The 22,214-nt window shown below is 41.2% G+C and overlaps 2 protein-coding genes across 2 annotated transcripts in view; both read left to right on the plus strand.

The window, feature by feature from the left end:
• The window catches only part of DDI2 (DNA damage inducible 1 homolog 2), a 30,531-nt gene extending 27,626 nt beyond the window's left edge, over positions 1–2,905 (plus strand). Inside the window, exons 8-9 of the mRNA XM_058552961.1 lie at positions 168–357; positions 2,843–2,905. Coding sequence (XP_058408944.1) covers positions 168–357; positions 2,843–2,859 — 207 coding nt within the window. The 3' untranslated portion in view covers positions 2,860–2,905. The remainder of the gene's footprint in view (positions 1–167; positions 358–2,842) is intronic.
• Positions 2,906–5,484: 2,579 nt separating this feature from the next.
• On the plus strand, positions 5,485–7,408 carry RSC1A1 (regulator of solute carriers 1). The gene has a single exon (XM_058552960.1). The coding sequence runs from the start codon at positions 5,485–5,487 to the stop codon at positions 7,345–7,347; it is 1,863 nt and encodes a 620-aa protein (XP_058408943.1). The 3' UTR covers positions 7,348–7,408.
• Positions 7,409–22,214: the final 14,806 nt, after the last annotated feature.

Here is a 22,214-nt window from a genome sequence, read left to right on the forward strand (position 1 = left end):
AGACAGTGTTACCTAGGTTAAAGTTTAAATACTTTTAGGTAAAGAAGTTTTTTTGAACTATCTCTGTCAGTGTTGCTCTTTGTGAATGGAGTTTGAAATTCAGGATCATAATTTTTCTGCATGACGTTTTATCTGCTATCATCAGTCTTTGGTTTCTTCCTTCTAAGTGTTCCATTGACCTCAAGAAAAATGTGCTTGTGATTGGCACCACGGGCTCACAGACCACCTTCCTTCCTGAGGGAGAGTTACCAGAGTGTGCCCGGTTGGCATATGGTGCTGGGCGAGAGGACGTGCGGCCAGAGGAGTTTGCAGACCAAGAATTAGCAGAGGCCCTTCAAAAATCCGTAGAGGATGCAGGTATTTGGAATGACCGAGCTCTTGAACAATACTCTTGTTATTGGTGGGTGAGCCAGGGAAGTGAGTGCGTTAGAGGGGAGAGGGACCTTTCCAGTTTGCAGTCAGTCTCATCGTCTTGTCATAGATGTGTTCCTTGTCTTCTTTCTGCCTCCTCCCATTTCTAAATACAATAAAGAAAAACTCCATGTTTCAACAGATCAAGAAACAGCATTCCATTGCTGTGTGCAAGATAGATTGTGGAGTTATTTGCTTATGCACGTTTTGGTAGGCTTCCTAAAAAATCTTGCCTTTTTTTTTTCCTAAAGAAAATTATAACAGTAAGCAGACACTTTGAGATCAACAGTATTTCCCTGAAGTTTTCTTTTCCTTCTCTTAGGCCTGTCTACTTTTAAAGATAGCATTATTGCTGTGACTAAGCAGCCCTAACCTTCTTAATATCTACTGAAAGTGCTGCCACCAAGGGCAGAAGAACCAACAATAAGAAGCTTAATTGAGTATTAATAAAAATATAGTGTTTGTGCTCTTAATGAGACCACAGTAGTGTGTCATTGGGCCAAATTAGAACAGTATGTAAACTATTGAAATGAAGCTACTGAATACTTTTTTTTTCCTAAGTCTCAATGGTCGTAGCTTGTTTAAATCTAAAGACCAAGCCAAGTTTTCTGGGTAAAATGGAGGGACAGTTTTGCTGAAATCCTACCTCCATAGGTAATTTTTCCCTGTCTGTTATAGAACATTGACTGTGGTATGCATTTTCTAGAAGCTGAAGAGGATTAACTTTTTTAAGTTGTGGGTTATTTTAAAGTCTTGAGCTGTAATTATTCATCACTGACTAATATCACACGTTGCATTTTCTGGCATACTAAAACGTTTTAGAGCTACAAGGTCAGGGAATAGCTTTCAAAGATACGAGCTTTGAAAACAAGCAGCCAGATTTTGCCAGTGTTTGTTACTGGAGAACATCCAGAAGTCTGGCCTTCAGCCTCTTTAGAATGGGCACGGGTAGCAGATGAAGTTTTCCAGGCTGGCCTTGTTCAGAATCTGCTCCACCACCACCTTTTAGCTCAGTTTTACATATAAAGTACAGTTTTGGTTGTGACTTAAATATTTTGTAGGAAGGGGAGAATTTTGAAGTACCAGAGAGAGACTAATAGTTTTAATCTTCCCTGCAAGGCAAGCTTGAATGAGTTTGACATACCTACTTAAAAAGTTTTACGTTTTTTTAGTAACTTGTCAACTTAGTCATAATACTATGTATTAATAAAATGAGGATACATTACCATTTTGTGAAATCGCTGTTTTTTCCCCCCCACAGTTTTGGTGCTATTATTTGAGAAACACTAGCTGATGATAGCAATGCTTTCTAACCTACTAACAGTTACCCTTTGGGGGTAATTACTTTCTTTTAATAAAAAAATGTAGGAGATTAAAACAGAAACCACAGATATCTTCAGGCATAGTGAAGGGGATGTACCAATTTCAAAGGATTAAAAGGACATGGCTTTTTATCTATGTGACCTTTTGTTACTGACAGCATATGGCTTGTGCTAATTTTTGTAATGTTTAACTAGTGAAATAATTCTACATCCTATTTGGAACATCGACTTCCCGATAGTATCAAAATCAAAACTCTGGACATAATAGGTGAAAGTATCTTTGCTAAAAAACTGTTTCTTTGGTGGATACTTTATACCAAAGTATCTTTATCTTTTTTATCAATTGAAGAATAATTCAGAGTAGGAGCTGCATCTGATATGTTTTCTAAAAACCAATTAAAAGAAAAGAAGTCAAGCCAGGATAGATAATCAGGTTTGGTTTGTTTTTCTTCTAAAAATAAGTCTCTGGGGCCACTGTGGTGGCATAGTGGTTAGGTTTGTGCGCTCTGCTTTGGCAGGCCAGGGTTCAGATCCTGGGCGCGGACCTACTCACTGCTTGTCAGGCCATGCTGTGGCAGGCGTCCTACACACAAAGTAGACGAAGATGGGCACAGATGTTAGCCCAGGGCCAGTCTTGCTCAGCAAAAAGAGGAGGATTGGCAACAGATGTTAGCTCAGGGCTAATCTTCCTCACAAAAAAAATAAATAAGTCTCCACTGAGAAAGAAATTTGGAAAGTGACTGTTACATGTATTCACTCACCTTTACTCCATAAAAAGATTTCCATATCACATAATTCCATCTGTGGGTCTCCTTTTTCACCTGTCTCACGTTTGCCCATGAACTCTCTGTTGTGTAGGTGTGTAAAATTAATTTCTCTCCAAGTTCTATGGAAAATTTGTTGAAGTTGACATGCTGCTTTACGTACTGCGAGAGAACTAAAGCAATCAGCAGACCTTTTGGATGTCCAAACTGCAGAAACATTGCCCAGCTTTCACCCTACCAGTCGCTGATTCTAAAGATGGCAAAGGAAGGGAGACTGTAACCCTGCATGCTGTGTGGTTTGCATTGTTAACCCAAGTTTGCTTGTCTGTTTCCTAATTCAAACAGAGCGTCAGAAGCCATGATGCATGTAGTGTGTGTGTACTGCAGCTGGAGTGGGCCCCAGACCAGGTATTTATAGACACCACGTTAAGCCTTCCATCCAGTTGTCGTCTGTGGTCTGAAAGTCTCTGTGTCTGCAGCAGTTTGGGAGTTTAGCTTCTGTCATTCACCATCTCACCTTGTTGAATCTGGTTACAACTAGCCTGTATATACGTTTGTACGTTGGCATACATACATATCTAAGCGTAATTTCTTATTTAAAATTTTATCGATTATTAGAACAGTCCAAGGGGAAAAAAATCCCAGTGAAAACAGTGTCCATCTGACCATTGTGAATATCAAATCAAGAACATCAGGATCACAGCACTTTGTTGTTGGAGATAACTATACTGTTAGAGATTGCATAAATCCTTTCTTCTGAAAAACAGAGTTCTTTTTTCACATTACTGTACATAACTACCTGGAGTTACAGAGGGACAGAAATTTTCATTCTGTTGAAGAAGAAATAGAAACTTAGGCCACGTGACTTGTCCAGGGTCACAGAGTCAGTAACATAGGCAGGACTGAGGTTTTATTCCTCCAACAACAAGAGCTGCGACTTTGCTTTTCCCACTCTCCCTAGCCTAACAGGTTTCCCACAGGAGGCACTCTGCTTCCATTCCCCTATAGTGTAAATATGGTAAATGTCAGCCTGAGTGTATTGGCTGATTTATCAAAGAGGAGGAAAGGCGATCTTTTAAACTGTCAACCTAGGACTTTATAGAGGTGTGCAGGCTGGTTGTAATTAGATATAGAGCATTTAATTTCTTCTTTCTTTCTTTTTCCTTGAAAGGATGGGTTAAAAGCAGGCATAGTTTAATTATTCATAATCTATCATCCTCATCCTCTTCTCCTGCTGTATAGTACTGACCCAATCCTCCCCTACATTTAGGACTTAGGCCAGTAAAACTGACCATCTCAGCTGCAGGAGGACTATATGCTACTTTCGTACTGAGTACAAAATACATTGAGGCCATGTTCACCTTGACCTTACCCAGTTATAACTGGCGTACCAATGTCAGAAAGCCATTATCACCACCCCTACTCCCCATGCTGCTGACGTGGATATTTCACTATAATGCATCTTTTCTGTTTGCTCAAAATTGAACCTCTTTCAGAGTCCGCCTTAGGGATTGATAAATAAAACTAATAACTGTGTTTCTAGGCTGTAATGGATATAGTTCACACTGAGGTAAATGCTGTTTTCCTGTTTACCCCTAAACTATAAGTAAGATTGTTTCACAAGAAGTCAGTAACTTCCTGACATAGTACTTTATCTTCCCATGTTGTTAAGCAGCGTTGGATTAGAATATTAGAGCCAGTTAGTTGAATGTTAACTGCATTGCTTCATGACTTCTCAAGATCAACCCCCAACGTTGGATGTTAACGTTCAGCATGAAGCATTTGAGTTGCATCTGCTCTAACAGATTGTATTGCGAAGTCATTTTTGTTACCAGCCTTTGACTTTTAATTAAAGATCGTATAGTAGTGGGCTAGAGGTCAGTTTTTAACTGGATCAGTGGCAAAAGGAGAGTTGTTTCATGGCATGATGGTGCTTTCACTGAGGTGGTGGTTAAGTCTGCCATCTTGTGTGAGTGGTCAGTAAGTTGCAATGGATCTAAATTATGATTGCCTATTGAAAAACTATTATGAACTATCTCCCTCCACTGCCCAGACACCACCCATCCTACATTTCCCTGCCCTTCAAGTATTTAAATGTTTTTACTTAGTCGTACTATTTAATGTGATAAAGTAACTGAAAGTCCTTTATAAAGTTGCATTATTTGGTAAGATGATGAATGGGGTTTAATCCGTTTGGTCTTTAGCATTATTGTTATTCTCTGAGTCAATGCTCACATAGTTTTATCATGATTTTCCAGAAGTTTGGATAGAAATAAATTAAATAGAATATTTGCTTCTCTGTCTTCGGGAAGTCTTCAAGCATTACCTTCTTCTTTCTCCTTATAATTCCCACTCTGTCCCAGACACACCTGGTTTTAAACTTCTCACTTATAACCTCAGTGTTCACATTTGAAACACTACAAGTGTATTGGCATGAGAATCATTCTAGTGCAGAGACCCTCAAAATTTGTAATGTGCTTAAGAATCACCTGAGGAGCTTATTGAAAATGCAGATTACTGGCTTTACTCCCAGAGGTGGCACCCCAGAATCTGTGTGCTTAGCAAACATCCCAAGTGATTTTAGGGCAAGTGGTGGAGAGAACACACTTGGAGAAATATTCTAAAGTTCTGAACTCACTGAGAATAAAGATACATAAATGTGCTTCAGTCTTGAGCACTAACCCAGCCATTATGTAGATGCTTATTAATGGTACTTAAATTAAAAATATTGAATTACAATACACATGTTTTATTAAGAACATGCCTATTTCTTATTCTGATGCTGTGATGTTAAATTGTCTACCACAGTAAGAATGGTTCTTGTATAAGTCTATGAATATAAGACAAACCCAAGTTTAAGGACCTAATTTTGTTCTGTCCTGTTTAGATTTGTATCCTCTGATAATTTAGTGGCCTTTGTAACTGCTTTTTTCCTTTCCCTTTTGTTCCCTACAGAGAAAAGCGGTAAAGAAACTACCTCACTGGGAATGTCATCATTACCAACTTCAGATGGATTTCACCATCCAGCCCATCCTTCAGGACAGAGTCCTGAGATTGGTAATCCTACGAGTCTTGCTCACTCTGTCTCTGCTTCAGTCTGCCCTGTCAAGCCCAGTGACCCAGACAGCATTGAACCTAAAGCTGTGAAGGCTGTGAAGCCTCCAGCTGAACTCCAGATAACCTCTGAAAAGAAAGAACATCTGCGCCTCCAGGAGTTTCCTGAGTGTGCTTCTTCAGCAGACAGTGCTCCAGCAGACCAGAGTCCAGCCATGCCTTCGCAGAATTCATCTGAAGAAGCCATTGTTGCAGATAATCTGGAGAAATCTGCTGCGAGAAGCGCCCAGGGCCTCAAATCTCATCTCCACACAAGAAAGGAAGCTAGTCTATCTGTCACAACTACCAGGATGCAAGAACCACAGAGGTTTCTAGGTGAAAAGGGTTGGCATCCAGAATATCAGAATCTGAGTCAAGTAAGTGGCCTTCAACAGCATGAAGAACCAGGGAATGAACAGCATGAGGTTGTACAACAGAATGCTCCACATGACCAAGAACGTCTTTGTAACACAGGGGACCTTGAACTTTTTGGAGAAAGGCAACAGAATCAACAAAAAAGTGTTGATTTGGAAGCCATAGTGAAAGGAGACAGTCTACAGCAGAATGTGGACCTTCCAGGTACAGAGAAAAATATTCTGCCTTCAGGATGCTTTGGCTGCTCAAATTCAGAAACACTTATGGAAGTGGATATAGTTGAACAATCCCTAGTTGCTGTGCTTAATTCAGCAGGCAGTCAGAATGCCGGTGTTAAGAACATCAGTGCATCTGATCTCGCCTTAGATGATCCCTTGATGGAAATAGAAACAACAAAATGTAACCCTTCATCTGAAATTTTGAGTAATTCCATTTCCACTCAGGATTTACAGCTCCCAGAAAGTAATGTTGAAATGTCTGGAACACATAAAGAATTTGAGGATGGCTCCCCCTCCTTAAATCTCTGTGGCAATTTTCAGCCCTCTGTGGAGTCAACAGAGGAATCTTGCTCATCTCTAACAGCAGCCTTGAAGGAACTTCATGAACTTTTGGTCATTAGTAAGAAACCAGCTTCAGAAAAGACATGTGAAGAAGTTATCTACCAATCAGAAATGGTAACTGAGGACCAAACAAGTATTAAGGACCTTTCTGAAAGATGGACCCAAAATGAGCATCTTACAGTTACCCAGAAGGAACAGTGTTCACAAGTCTCCTTTCACCAGGCCATATCTGTATCAGTGAAGACAGAAAAGTTAACAGACACTTCAACTGATGCTGGAATAGAAGATGTGGAAAACATTGACTTCAGGGGTCCAGGTGATGGCCTATTAACTGATAAGGAAAATGTCCCCAAGTCTAGGGAATCAATAAACGAGAGCAGTTCTGTCACTCCAGCCTCAGCTAAAACGTCTAATCAATTATCTTGCACCTTAGGTGTAGAAATTTCACCCAAACTTTTAGCAAGTGAGGAGGATGCACTCAATCAAATTTCTGAGCAAACTAAGTCCTTGTCATCCAGTTTCATATTGGTTAAAGATTGGGGTCAGGGCACACAGAATCCAGTGACAGACAGGCCTGAGACCAGAGAGAATGTCTGTCCTGAAGCTGCAGGGCCACTTCTTGAATTTGAACCACCTACCAGCCATCCATTATCAAGTCCCTCCATTCTTCCACGATTAATTTTTCCTGCTGCAGACATTGACCGTATTCTCCGTGCTGGCTTTACTTTGCAGGAAGCTCTCGGGGCTTTGCATCGAGTTGGTGGAAATGCAGACCTCGCACTTCTTGTTTTGCTAGCAAAGAACATTGTAGTTCCTACATAACCATGGAAAAGTGGGCTAGACGGTACTCCATTCCCTTAAGGAAAGCTACATACCCACACCCCCCCCCCACACACACACACACACTCACCACATATACAGTATATGTAGAAACCTGCAAGCAGAATGTTGAGCCAGATTTTTTTTAAAGATTTTTTTCGGCCAAAGTAATTTATGATCTCTTGTCTGATGAATTTGTCTATTCTATTTGTTAAAATTTGGGCCTTTTTAAATGTACTGGCGGTGTGTGCATACAAAAGCTTTTTAAAAATTCTCATTAAGATGATGTATTCTGGAATAAAATTGATGGTTTTGTGTATAGCATACCATTTTAGAATGAGAGTGAATGCTTTGAAAAGCAGGAGCCTTGAGCAATCCCACCAGCCATGCAGCTAAAAGCAGATCAACTTCACACTTTGGCTGTATCTGTGAAGTTATGCAAGGTATGGCTTATTGACTCAGTTGTCAATTTACAAACTTTTAACCACATGGTTTGGTGTTTGGAATTATACCCAATGCCCTGTGTATTATGATTCATCAATTATAACAGGAAATTGAAGAATAATTGAATATCATCTCCTAGAGTGCTATGTGTTTATTTGTATGGTTAGGATTTGACATTTTAATGGGACGAGTTGGGAGGGTTTAACTTGGGCTACTTTGTGCATCACAGGCTGCTGCATGGATTGCCAAATATCTTGGGTGGGATATTGTGGAAGAATTAACATTTGAGTAAAATGTGGTGCTACCCAGATTAAAAAAACAAAACAAAACTGTAATTCCATTTGCAAATGTCTTGGTGATGTTTCAAGAACTGTGAGTGAAAAATAATGGCCTAAACACTGGAATTTCCTAGAGATTGGGTTTGCTAGTATCTCACTAATCACACCTCAACCTTTAATGGCTAATGATGATTTAAGTTCAGTGAATGGGTTGATTGCCAGCAGTTTATTTCCTTTCTAAATTAATCTTCTACTAGGAAGTTCTTCTGAAGCTCAGTTGGAGCTGTGATCTGAGTGAAACATTGAAGTGTGATGATAGCCTTGTCACTGGTTCATCTTGGTGCTCGGAATGGTCAGTATTTGATGAGTGTCCTCCGTGGCAATGGAAATAGTGATTGCAGTTTCTGACTCAAGTGGCCTTGGTAGAGTTTTCCATCCCTTTCTTTCCTCAGGAGTTTCTTTTTTAAGCAAGATTTGTCATATTTGTGTTTACCATGTCAAGTTAGAGTGGGGCATAGTGTATAGATGTATTTATTGTGGCCTTTTTTATATGAGGACTAGCCCTTGGAAGTCATTGTCCTGTGGGCCCCACTGTGCAATAATCCTACTAGATAGATTTTAGATAATTTTTTCCTGGAAAATAAACTGCTCTCTTATGTACCTAGCAGGAATCTGAAATCTTGGTTTTATTGGAAAGAATTTTGAGAATGATAATTCCCAATTCCAGGTTATAGTTTGCAATGTATTTGAAACAGAAGCTTTGAAAGACTGATTTGTGAACTTAGCGTTAAATGATTTTGTCTAAAGTCTGACTCTCTTTGAAAACTTATTCTTTCCATCAAAATTCAGTCATTGAGCACAATCAGCATGGAGGCTCATATCTCAGGAGTTTTTGACATTTTCCTGTGGGGGCACGCAGAGAGGTCTCTCTTCCACCCCATCCGTTTTCTCTGTGCTGTGATGTTTGTGTATGTGTTATGAGACTTGAGTGATGTGATGGGAAGTCACATAAGTTTATCAGGATCCTCTGAAGTTAGGAAATGGTTGACAGAAGGAATTGTAGTTTACTGTTTTCAAGAGGGTGCTCAGAACAACAGGTTAGCCCGATTGTCTTTAAAATGTTCTTTTAGACAATCACATGTTGTAGACCCTTTTGCCTGCCGTACACCAAAGATGTAAGATGCACTAGGAAACTGCTTATAGGATTTCTGTCAACCAACTCTTAGAGCTGTGATTGTAATTAAGTAGTAGGTGCTATGATTGAAGCAAAATCTAGTAGCAATGCAATGGACCCCTGTATTTGCTTTATGAGTGGTGACTGGGAATTTATTCTAAGCTTTTAAATCTTTAGGGCCATCGAGTGGGTGGATGTAGGGTGAGGGAATTTACCAATGACAATAGACTCCTCCAAAAAGGCCTTCTGTGTGGAAATGGGCCTCATAGTTTTCTCTGTGAGCAGTGTGATGCACTGCTCAGAGCCTTGGCCACTGAATTTTCACAATGTGGAGATTTGGGAATCAATCCCAGGTAGAATATAGAATATCAGTCTGGAAAAGGTTTCATTACAATAGCTTTTTATGTATGTATATGTATATTTATTTTTAGGAGAAAATTGAATAGGCCTATAGTTGTACCCGTATTCTTGTTAGGAATACTTTGAATGAGCTTAACCCACTTGCCAAATATCCTTATCTTTTTTCTGTCATTTATTTTTCAATGTATAATGGCTTTTGATTTTTTAAATCTTATTTCTTGTCCATCATTTGTATGCAAGTAAAGTTGACATTGTTAGGAATTCGAATCATTTTTAAATTTAGCAGTTCTAGAACACAAAGGGAATTAAGGAAAATGACAGTAGTGAACTTTCATTGTCAAATTTTATTCAAAGTGCAGAAATTAGAGATTAACTTCTCCAAGAAGAAGATGAAATTGTTGTGAACTCCTCTGGTTGCCAACAGAACTGATAAGGGCCAGCCATAACAAGTGATGAGCCGCTTTACTGGACAGCTCCCTTGCCGTAACAAGTAATGGACAGCTCTGTGGTCAGCGCTTACCTCCAAGGGTGGTCCCTGTGTATTCACCAAAGAGAGAAGATTTTCCTATATAACTTCTACATTTCCCTTAAGTTGGTTCCTGTGTGTAAGAATATACTTGGTAACCAGACAGCTATACCTAGATTTTGCCCATTAGAGCTGGTAAGAATTATTTCCACTTGTACCTGTTTAAGCCTCCAGACATCAGCCAGTAGCCTTCATCCCACAGTTTGGGCTCTAACCATTAGCATATAAAGATTACCAGTTGCTTAGCAAAGGGGACTGGGTAGATGGTGAGTGTGTGTTAAAACTATCCACCTTGCAGCCTACAAAACTTTCTGGAGCTCTTTGTCTCCATATGTACTAAAGGGAGAGACACCCCATTTGTTTTTTTCCCTACACATCTCTCCAGCAAGAGGATTGCATAAAAATGGAAAAGTATATGAGACTTTGTGTCACTGATTTTATAACTAGTTAAAGTGGAATCTGCCTGTTCTTCCCTTACCACAGTTTTCTATCTCTAGTAAAAGCCATAAAAATTTAGTTTAACTTTTCAGCTCATGTGTATATATACAAATGTGATTGACAAATATCCTGCAGTTAATTTTACATAGATTAAAAAGCAACAATTTTTATATCTACAGATATATTCTTCACTTATGGCGGCTTTTATCCCACCATGTATATAAAAAACAGCCTTGCAAATAACTGGCCAGGAGAGTTGCAGTGCGTTCTGATTTCTTTTTCCTACCTGCTTGCCACCTGCAGTGAGGGTAAGCAGGGTAACTGAACTGCTGCATACTTCAAACTTGTTATCACTGGTAGCATATCATAAGAGAAGCTAACTGGATTATGCATTCTGCCATTCTCTAGCACAAATACCAAAAAGCCAAATTTCTCCTTTGAATTTGGTGACCAAGTGTAGTCTGTGGTTGAGCTAGAGAGAAACAGAGTTATCAAGAGTTTTCCATCCTAGAAGATAAATGTTACCTTTCATATTAGGAGTTCCATAAAATAAAAATAGCTTTTTTTTTTTCTGAAAGAATCAAAAATGTCAATTCCTATTAAAAACAAACTAAATTCAAAGCATGTTCTTGAGAACTAGAAATGTAAAATCCTGGTTCAAGTTTATACCTTAGTGGTCCCTGAGTAGGTATCCCAGGAGTTCACTGAATGAACTAAAGAACTTAGGGGTGAACCTTTGATGTGCTTGATTTTTCTCTTGTGCTTTAGTTTCTCCACATAGCGGAGGCATCAAATTTTGGTGAGGAATAAAAGTGGAAGTATAAGGAGGAGCGGGGGAGTTTGAAAATGGCCCTCCTGGGGATAGAGGCCACACATGGAGTGGTCCTGAGGCTCACCTTTATTGTTGATTCAAAATTATCCTGCACCAAGTCTTAGATTTTGCCAGGTAGGAGGATTATAATATGGGGTTTTTGCATCAGGAATACCAAAAAGTGATTTCTAGATGCTTATTATGTTCTTTGTTCTATCAGTATTGTGGCAGTTAAGGCAGAGAAAAAGTTCGAGAAAACTTATATATTTGAACAGGAAAGCAGTACTCTTGAAAGCTATGCAGTGTGAGTCTTTGAGCAAGAATTCATCAGTTCATTCATCAAACTTGAAGTGCCTTTGTGCCGGGCACTAGTGAGCTCTAGGGGCACAGGGGTCACTAAAGCAGATTGGAACCCTGGCCTTGTGAAACTTTCAGTCTAGTAAGGAAACATGAAACAAGTTTTAGCTGCTAGAGCAAGATCTGTTTTTGCCTATTAGCATGCTTTTATTTTAAAAGTCATACTAGGGTGATTTGGTTCAGATTCAGAGAAGACTAGGAAAATCAGGCTCAAAATGGAATTAGATGCTGTGAGCCTAAAACTGCTCTAAAAAATAAAATATTTTAAAAAATGGAATTAGAAACCAGCAAAAAGTGTTGTAATACTTGGTAGAAATACTTGGAGAGATCAGGTATTCAGAAATCAGTTTATACTGCTGGGGCGGGGATTGGGGGGAATCGGCGGAAAGAAGTGCAAGTAAATGGAAGATGATCCTAAATGTGCACCTGTGACAGTCACCTTTTCATTCCATCAGGACCTCCTTCCATGCAGGGTAGAGATAAGGAGTATGCTGCAGTATCCTCCCCACCCCCCTTTTGGGCACAGCTGCTCTGGAATACTCACCATCTGGGCCAACAGGGTTTAGCAGAGGATTCTGCAGGATTTGTGGTTTAAAAGCAGCCGAGTGCAAGATGTGAAAGTGAGGATCTAGAGCAGAAAATGTAGCACGTGATGGTTCTGGGTCTGGATGATGGGCAGAATTTATTTACAAGAGGATTCAGACTCTACCAAATCTTTCCACAGGACAGCTCCATCAAAAGGACATTCTTTAACCCATTATCTAAAATATCACGATGTATGTTGTAATCCTGAGGGCATACAGATAGAATTTCTAGACCTTAACTACTAGTGACTTCTGAGGTTTACAATTAGAAAACTTGTACAGATTTATCGATTATGTATTGGTGATTGGTAATCTACACCCTCGGGGCTGTAAAAGGTGAGAGGATATAGCTAATAAGTTTAGGGCATAATCTAATGGAATGAAATCTACAGAGAAAATGGTCCTAGGGTGTAGGAGTTAGAGAATGTTTCTTTTACCTAAAAAAGTTAAGCAAACTATAGAAGACATGGGGTGGAGGCGTGGAATACAAAATTAGAATAATTCTTACAGAAGTATATTTCTTTAAATATGTACCATAAGAAGGTTTTCATTAGCTGACTTGGGGAAGAGGCGTACTGGGATATTTTTTCCTGGGAAAATACATGTCTGATGGGAAATGATTTTGTTTACCAGGGGTTTGTTTTACACACAACCTTGGATGAATGCATCCGTGGCTTAAAGACAGGTAAAGTCTATTAATTTCCTACCCGAGGCAGTCAGATGAGTTTGTTTCCAGATTCCTTTGGTCTGAGATTACCTGAGGCTGACCAGACTTCTTTTTCCTTCTCTGAAGGCCCCACAGCTTTCTGAGTTTATGCCACCTGTCTGAGACCTTTCCCTCTGAATGATTGTATTTCCATTCTCTAGTCTCCTCGTCTGCCTTTTGAAATCATTCTGGTCATCTACTCAGAGCAATTCAACATATTGCTTGCATTTGCTTTTTTTCACTGTGCACTTATGATGAAAATTGATTTGCTTATTTTCATTCAAAATCTCATCTTCATGGCAAGTTGGCCTGATGGCTTTTGCACTCAAGTAAGGTCTGTTTACCAATTTTGTAGCCATGTTTGGCAGATCTGAGCAAAGAGAAACGCCTCTTTTCTTTGCCCCGTTATTTGTTCTTGCCATTGCTCATGTATTGCTTTCCTGACTTTCTTTAAGCTGTGAGACTACTGCATCTTACAAGAACTAGGCTGAGTGGCAAAATAGACTTGCCAGTAGCTCAGTCACTCCCATAATGCTCTGGTTTTGAGATTTGGGAAAACTCTGAGAACTTAAGGGAACCACACTCAGGAATCCCAAAGTTGGTTGCATTGTGCCATTGGTTTAGGGGCTGGACATAGGACCTGTCTGCCATTGAGTGAACTAGATACATTTGGGTTTGAGTTTTTGTCACATACTGAAATGTAAGTCAGCCCTAAATAATCAAAACACTTTATTTTATTTTTCTTTTTTTAATAGGAACTTTCTGAAGAAAAAGTGATGTGTAAAACATTTGATATTTAAGACAATAAAGTTTTTATCATAAGACTCTTGTTTGATCGGTTTCTTTTAAATTGAGATGGTTACTGGGGCCGCCCCGTGGCTTAGCGGCTAAGTGCGCGCGCTCCGCTACTGGCGACTCGGATTTGCATCCAGGGCACACATCGCACACATCGACGCACCGCTTCTCCCGCCATGCTGAGGCCGCGTCCCACATATAGCAACTAGAAAGATGTGCAACTATGACATACAACTATCTACTGGGGCTTTGGGGAAAAAATTTTTTGAAAAGGAGGAGGATTGGCAATAGATGTTAGCTCAGAGCTGGTCTTCCTCAGCAAAAAAAGGAGGAGGATTAGCATGGATGTTAGCTCAGGGCTGATCTTCCTCACAAAAAAATAAAAAATAAAATAAATTGAGTTGGTTACTTAACTTTTGTCCTTGTCTCTTTCTCCCTGCCCATTTGAATAACTTATTCCCAGGCACTGTGACTTAAGGCCATGTTCCTGGACTCCAGAAGAAGTGGGCATCTCCAAGCCATTAAAGTAACTTCCAGATAACCATTGCAGGAGGACAGCTATCTGCTAATGTAAAAGATGTGCATTTTGTGACTGCATGAGCAGTTGATGCACAGTAACTGAAATACACTGGCAATGGGGTGTTGTGGTTCAGACTAGTCACTAGAGCCAGGCGGCCAGGCTGGGTTTGAATTCCAGCTTTGCCGCTTACTGTGTGCCAAAAAAAACACAAAGCTGTGATTTTGGATAAGTTGCCTAACTTCTGTGGCCTCAGTTTCCTTGTCTATAAAATGGGAACTATCAGGGTGGTCGTAGGGATTAAATGAGTTAATACATGTAAAGTGCTTAGAACAGTACCTGGCACATAGTAAGTGCTCATTAGATGTTGATTAGTATTATTCATTGTATCACATAAGAGATTTGAGAACGCTAAGTGGAATTTCCAGAAGTTGGGCAATTCTGATAGTCTGATGGGTGGGAAGGGCTCTGCCCTATGCAGCCAATCATTCAGGGTCCTAGGCTACCAGGACTCTGCCCTCATCAACATGTGGCTTCCAAGATTACTTTGGATATCAGCATCCAGCTGACATACCAGGAAAAGGATATGAGGGTTGTTTATGGAAGTTTTTGTACCAGGCCTGGAAATGGTATACTTCACTTCTCTACTCACGTTTCAGTGGCTGGAATGCAGCCAGATGGCCATATCAAACTGCAAGGGAGGCTGTGAAATAAAAGATGAGGAGGCCGTCTGGTAGTCAGTTGCAGTCCTTCAATTTTACTCTCACACAGACTGCACATACCTTCCCTCCAAGGAGATGGCCCCATATCCCATCCAGGCACCCTGTCCTCTCCTTCACGTGTTGATTGTGGCTCTTTCTGATCTGGCAAACTGAACTCGAGATAACTCCTGCCCGGTATACAGTGTCAGAGCAGCAGGGACAGGATAACTGCGATAGCAAATCTCACTCAGAAAAGGGAAGAACGGGAAATACAGCAATCACTGGCCCCAACAATTAGAAAATCATGCTAGCGGGCCTTGTGAAGGGGTTGAGGAAGTTCCTTTATTTAAGATTCTAATTCTCTTCTTTGGTAGGAACTCTCTTGTCCATTGCCCATGGTCCCATGTGAAGTAGGTGTTAAGTCTGCCCTCGGGAGTGGCACAGCTCTCTTAGCTTACTGCTGGTACAAGTCTGGGCAACTGAGCATTGTCTAAAGGCTTGGAAAAGAGTCAATGGCTTTTGAAATCTGGATTTGTAGTTTCTTTGGCAAAACAGTATACTCAGTAACACTTAGTAGGCTTCTGATTTACTTGCTCCCGTCAGTTCTGCATGCCAGTAACTAGGAGTTCTTTCATAGATACAGTCTGCAAGCCTGATTCATTTCTTTGCTTCCTTCCAGTCTGCTCTCAATGGCATCTATCTTGAGTTCATCTGAAATAGACTTGAATGGAAAAACTTTAATGTGATGTTTGCTACAGGGCTGAGTCTTACTGGACCTTCATATTCAAAGCCTGTTTCAAACTTACCTCTTATTACCTGAAGTCCAGAACCAGGGAATTAGCTTTTACAACCCTTCAAGGTCTCGAGTTTCTTAGCTCTTCCTTTAATTCTGCTTATAATGAGGCAATTATCTCCTAAGCTTAGGTCTTTCTTATAATGATTGTGGTGTAAAAGTCAACATACTAACATGACCTTTCAACCCTTCCTCAGACTAGAGCCTCAGGCTACGTAATTAATACATAGTTTTGATGGTAAGTCAACCATAAAAATTTCCCCAGGAGACAGTTTTATCAGATGTTTTGCCCCCTGGATAACACGAGTCTCCATTTTTCCAGCCTCCCTGTATCAGTATCCTTGATCACCAAGACTGTCTTATTTTACGTTTTTGAGATGAACATCTCATTTCAGTACCAATTTCTGTATTAAGATAGGCTAACTGCTGTAACATACCCACCCCAAATATCAGTAGCTTAACATAATAGAACCTTGTCTCTCCTTCACCAACAGTCCAATGTGGGTCCAAATCAGTGGAATAGGAGGACCCTTCTCCACGCTGTCATTCAAGAACCAGGCTTCCATCAGCTCTGCCATCGTCACCTGGCTTCCAAGTTTGCCCTGGCCTTCAACATTCAATTGGAAGATGATGGAAGAGAGGAGAGAATCAGGCTCGAGCGGTTTTTAATGGGCCAGACATGGAAATGGCTCATATCACTTTCTCACACAAAATTAGTAAGAAACACAGTCACCTGGCCACACCTAGCTGAAGGAGAGGCAGGGAAACGTAGACTAGCTCTGTGCCCAATGAGAAGAGATCAGCTAACCCAGGTTTTGCCTCAGGAAGAAAGAATATCCATTTTCTAATGTCTGGTTGGGGAGCAGAGTCTTGTCTTGACTCCTGGTTATATATTCACAAATTTGAGACCCATAATTCTCAACTATTGAGAGTTGATTTCCTGTTATTGAGAATTTCAGGACGACGACTTATCCTAAAGCTTCTAAATGATGTATGTCTATGTTTAATTTTCTTTTTTAGGGGCCGGCCCAGTGGCTTAGTGGTTAAGTGCGTGCACTCCGCTACTGGCGGCCCAGGTTCGGATCCCGGGCACGCACCAACGCACCGCTTCTCCGGCCATGCTGAGGCCGCGTCCCACATACAGCAGCTAGAAGGATGTGCAACTATGACATACAATAATCTACTGGGGCTTTGGGGGAAAGACAAAAAAAAAAAGGAGGAGGATTGGCAATAGATGTTAGCTCAGAGCCGGTCTTCTCAGCAAAAAGAGGAGGATTAGCACGGATGTTAGCTCAGGGCTATCTTCCTCACAAAAAAACCCAAAAATAATAATTTTCTTTTTTAATTTAAAGTGACTTAACTATTTTGAGACTCATGAGTAACTTGTAACACCCTGCGGTGTTACATAACCAATATGGAGTCATTGCTTTGTGTATGGGTTTGTACTATGGAGCCTTTATTTGAGAAGATTTCAATGTTATGGACCAGCCAGTATATACTGGCTTAGACAAATTGCCTCTTGTTCTGTTACCCTTCCTTGCCTATCAAAAGAGAGTGATGAGAGCAAAGGCTACTTCTAGTTGGAGGTAAGGAGTAATAATTCAGATCTCAATCTTTTGATAATCAATTTCATTTGAAATGAGATTTCTAGTACTCAATAGAGTGGTAGAAATTGTGAAACATTAATTAGTAGTTATTAGTGGAAAGAATTAGGGGTCCTTAGCACAGAGAAAGGGGAATTCACTACATCTTTAAAAAAAACAAAAAACTTTAAAAGTACTAGGGAAGTAAATGCATTGGGGAGTTGACGGCAGGAATCTATATATCTACAGCTTGGAGGAGGATAATGTAAGAAAGGGTAGGATATACACTTAGAAATACAAAGAAATAGAAAAAAAGAGTTCAAAAAAGAAGATAGTTCTAAACTTCAAAATACACAGTAAGCAGAGCATATTGCCGTCTTACGTAAAGGGCTAAATTGTCACCAGATACTGCTTCCCCGTTCAGAGCTCTTCGTGTACTAATGGGATTAACCAACTCTACCAGTCCTCATCTATGGATTTTGTCCTCAAAAAAAATTAAAGCTAGCGTTGCTTGGTTCCTCCTAGAAAGTTGCTGAAAGCCAACCTTTTCCCTATCTATATTCGTCCAGGTATCTGAAATTGAAGTGCCCTGAGCCAGAAATACTCCACCCCCACCACCTGCCCCTCAGTGTCTTCACCTGAGAAGTAAACAGCAACTGCAGCCTTCCAGTTGCTCACTCTAAAACCTTCACTGCTTCCTTTCACGTCCTACATCCACCCCATCCTAAATTCTGTTGGCTCCACTTCAAAATATATTCAAAATCGGACCATTTCTAGAACCCTGGTCCCAGGCACCTTTGCCTCTCACCTGGGTTATTGCAATAGGTCTCCCTGCTCCTGCCCTTGTCTACCTGCCTTCTGTTCTTGGCACAACAGCCAGCACGATTCTAAGTCAGATCACAGCTCTCCTTGAAACCTTCAGTGGGTCCCCATCGCACTGAGTGAAAGCCGCAGTCCTTATAAAGCCTCCAAGGCCCCTCTTCACCTCTCCGCCTTCACCTCCTGCTTCCCTTCCTCTCACTCAGCTCGAAGCCACGCTGACCTCCGTATGCCTTGAATTCACATGCTCTCTCCCACTTCAAGGAATTTGTATTTGCTATTCCCTTAGTCTGGAATGCTCTTCCCCAGACAGCTTCCTGGCTTTTTCTCTCACTTCCTTCAGGTTTTTACTCAAATATCACCTCAGTAAGGCCTTCTCTGGCTAATTTATCTAAAACTGTAGCCACTCGCCCCTCTTCCTATGTCCCTTCCCTTCTTCATTTTTCTCCTTAGCGCTGACCACTACCTAACATACTATGCAATTCACTTCTGTATTGTGTTTATTATCTTTCTCCCCTGTTAGAAAGTCAGCTCCATGAGGTGAGGATTTACGTCTGTCCTTTTCACTGCTGTATCCCCTCTTCCTGGTGCGTAGTTGGCACTCAGATATGTTTTTTGTTTATTTGTGAGGAAGATCGGCCCTGAGCTAACATCTGATGCCAATCCTCCTCTTTTTTGCTGAGGAAGACTGGCCCTGGGCTAACATCTGTGCCCATCTTCCTCCACTTTATATGGGACGCCACCACAGCATGGCTTGACAAGCGGTGCATCGGTGCGTCCCCAAGATCTGAACCCGCGAACCCTGGGCCAGCGCAGTGGGAGCGTGCGAACTTAACTGCTGCACCACCAGCGCGGCCCCCACTCAGATATGTTTTGAATGAATAAATCCGTGAATACCATTATGCTGCCTCAGTTTCTCATCTCAGAGACTCTAAGGGGTTGTACCATAAGAGGGGTGACATCGCAGAACTGTGCCTGAAACCCAGCCAGGTGGTTGAGGCCAGTTTGCAGGTTTAGGGATTCTAGGCCAGGATGACTGCTGACTTGGAGTTTAATGTAGATTTTTAAAGACAGACGACATTCTGAAGAAGTAAGTTTGCAGGCTTCCATGTAACGTAGTACTTTTTACTATGCCCACATATAAGAATAATTTGGCAGAAAGCACCTTTCTGCTAATGTTTGTACAGACTTTGACACTAATTCCTCATCCGTTATCTTCCTAGAATGGAAAGGCCCAAATCAGGTGTAAAGAGAAACAGCCTTATATTTGGCACCAGTTCTCTTTCTGTCCTTTTACTTGTATGGTCAGCTAAAAACTTTTCTGCATCCCTATTGAATTAAAAATTAATCAGAAGATATTAATTCAATAAGCAGTGAGTATCACGTGCCAGACACCGAGTTGGTGCTGTGAATACGGCATTGCGTGAACTGAGCGAAGGTGCATATTCCCACGGAGCTTACATTATAGCAGTCTCTTTGAAGAATAACAACAAACAAGAAAATGCCAGGTAATAGTAATAAATTCTATGATGAAAATTTAGTAGATTGGCATGCTGGAAGGGACTAGAGGCTACTTCATGTTGAGTAATCAAGGAGAAAGGTCTTTTGAGAAGCTAACATTTAAACTGAGACCTGACTGACAAGAAGGCGCCTCCAAGATGAGGATTTGGGATGTATTATGTAAGGCTAGGCTGAGGGAACAAAAGAGGCCAAAAATTTCAATAATTTATTCCAAAATAAAGTTTTTATCTTGCGTATGTTATGGTCCAAGGCAATTGTTCCTGGTTGATGGGCAGCTCTCCTGCACACAGTGATTCAGGGAACCAGGTTGTTTACGTCTTGTAAGTCTGACATCCCCTTTGCTTTATCCTACCTGGTGGAAGAAGAAGCAGCATGAAGGAGGAATACCCCCTCACTTAGAAGCCCAGCCTAGAAGTGGGTCACTTTATTTCTGTTCACGTTCCATTAGCAAGAACTTGACAATATAGCTATGCCTACTGTAAAGGAGGCTGGGAAATGTAGTCTAGCACTGTGCCTGGCTACAATGCTATCAATAGAGAGAGCAGATTTTGGGGAATGGCTAGAGGCCTCTGCCTCACTGGGGAAGAGCACCCCAGCAAAAGTCCTCAAATGTGAACACACTAGCATGCTTGAGAAAGAGAAGGTAGGCGGGGGCTGGCACACACCAGCAGAGAGATTAGGAGATGAGTCAGGGAGAGTGGCTGGATCACATCAGCTAAGGCCTTGGAGGCCAGAGAAAAGAGTATAGATGTCATTCTAAATGCTATGACAGGAAGCTGTTGGAGGCTTTTAAGCTAGGAGGTTGAATGATATCCCAATTTTCACCAACCCATCTTGCTGACTGGACAGTAATGGGGGAGGAACTGATTGGATGTTCAACATTTTAAAATAAAATCATCTAGATTAAAGCTACCTTGTTTTGGTTTACCCAGTCCTAGAGGTGTAGATTGTCTGCACTCGTAGGTGCCGGAGTTAAGGTGTGGGAACCCAGACCATTACTATTATATACAACCAGCCCCTCCTGTCTCCCCCTCTTAGGTGGGGATCAGCCTCACAAGCCTAATGGCCAAGGAAGTATTTACTCCTTCCTCTGGAAATACAAATATATTTGCCTTGAGTTGAGGGGAAAGAGAGGAATTAGTCCCTTAAACCGTCCTCTACTTTTTTTTTTTTTTTTTACAATCCTGTCCAATGACCTTTTAAGGATGTGGCAGGAGGAAGCTGCCAGAATGTTTTCCTATCTTTTTGCTCTCTGAGGCAGTACACATCTTTGAAAAGAAGAGCAAAGCAGACCTGGTGGGCCAGGTCTACGGTCTCTCTGTGATCTTGCCTTTCTTCCCAACTTCTTCCCTTATCTGACGGAGTTTAGCAGTAGGAGACTTAGGTTAGGACAATATTTTAAAAAAGAAGAAGACAAAAATCGTTTTTCCTGTATCATTGATTTGGAAACTAAAACAGAGTGATTTGCCCAAGGCCCTAGGATGAGTCAATCTAGGCTTTTGATTCTTGATGCCTCAGAGTCTCATGCACTTTCCACGTGATCAGCAAAGTCTTGTGCAATAAATTAATGGGCTTCAGTTTTGAGCTTAAATGACTCCCAATAACAGGACTGATAGGCATCCTGGTTTGGTTTTTTTTTTTAGTTGCCTTGTTTTTGACAGGCAAGGATGGATTCTACATTTGAGCTCAGGGCATGGGGCAATTATCTGCTCATGAACACACACACTTGGCCCCCTCCCCTCCCTGCAAGAAGTGTTGTGAGACTAAAATGTGCCTCTCTTCTCCCACCCACTCACACACCTATGCAGACCTTAGGAATTTGGTAAGCAATGAGACCATAAGTTCCTCCTGAATGTTGTAAAAGTTCAATGTGACCATCCCCCACAATGCGTGAAGATGAAAACAAGATGGCAGAAATGCCACCACCTTATTATATCACGGGTATATAGCCAAGTGATAAAAACACCCATTGAAGCTGTCAGGTGCCAAAGCCACGGGTAGCCACTTGTAGGAAGGTAGTGCCCAGCAGAAGATGCTGCCCAGAAGATGGCTTGCTATTTAACAGCAGGGAAGAATCACAAAGCTACCTGGGCTGAATGGATTCTCATGAGTTGGAGTTGCATCTGACAGGTTGGGGCCTGTAGGCACCCTGGCCTGGGTGGAGCGGGAAGGCAGTGCACCAAAGCCGCTAGGCTGCTCATTCAAGGCGGCTTTCCTCCTACTTGCCTCAAACACCTTTGGACATCTGACTATTTCTTTCCTCCTTCAAAGTAATATGTCCTCTGCTCTTAGGCTTTTCTCTACCTGTCTAGCTACTGCAGCCTCCATCCCCACCTGTCATTCTGCCCCTACCCAGCTCCACGGAGACTATTATCTCTTATTTTCCTGAACTCAATACTAATAAAATGCCCTGAGTTTAGAGACTTGGCTTCTTTCCCTAAAGGGTTAGACCAAGCCCCTATG

Source organism: Diceros bicornis, chromosome 13 (assembly GCF_020826845.1).
Source record: "Diceros bicornis minor isolate mBicDic1 chromosome 13, mDicBic1.mat.cur, whole genome shotgun sequence".
NCBI classification, from domain to species: domain Eukaryota; kingdom Metazoa; phylum Chordata; class Mammalia; order Perissodactyla; family Rhinocerotidae; genus Diceros; species Diceros bicornis.

What these genes read in the sequence shown, in the direction of transcription:
- RSC1A1 (XM_058552960.1), top strand. Translation starts at nt 5,485, where the DNA reads ATGTCATCATTACCAACTTCAGATGGATTTCACCATCCAGCCCATCCT.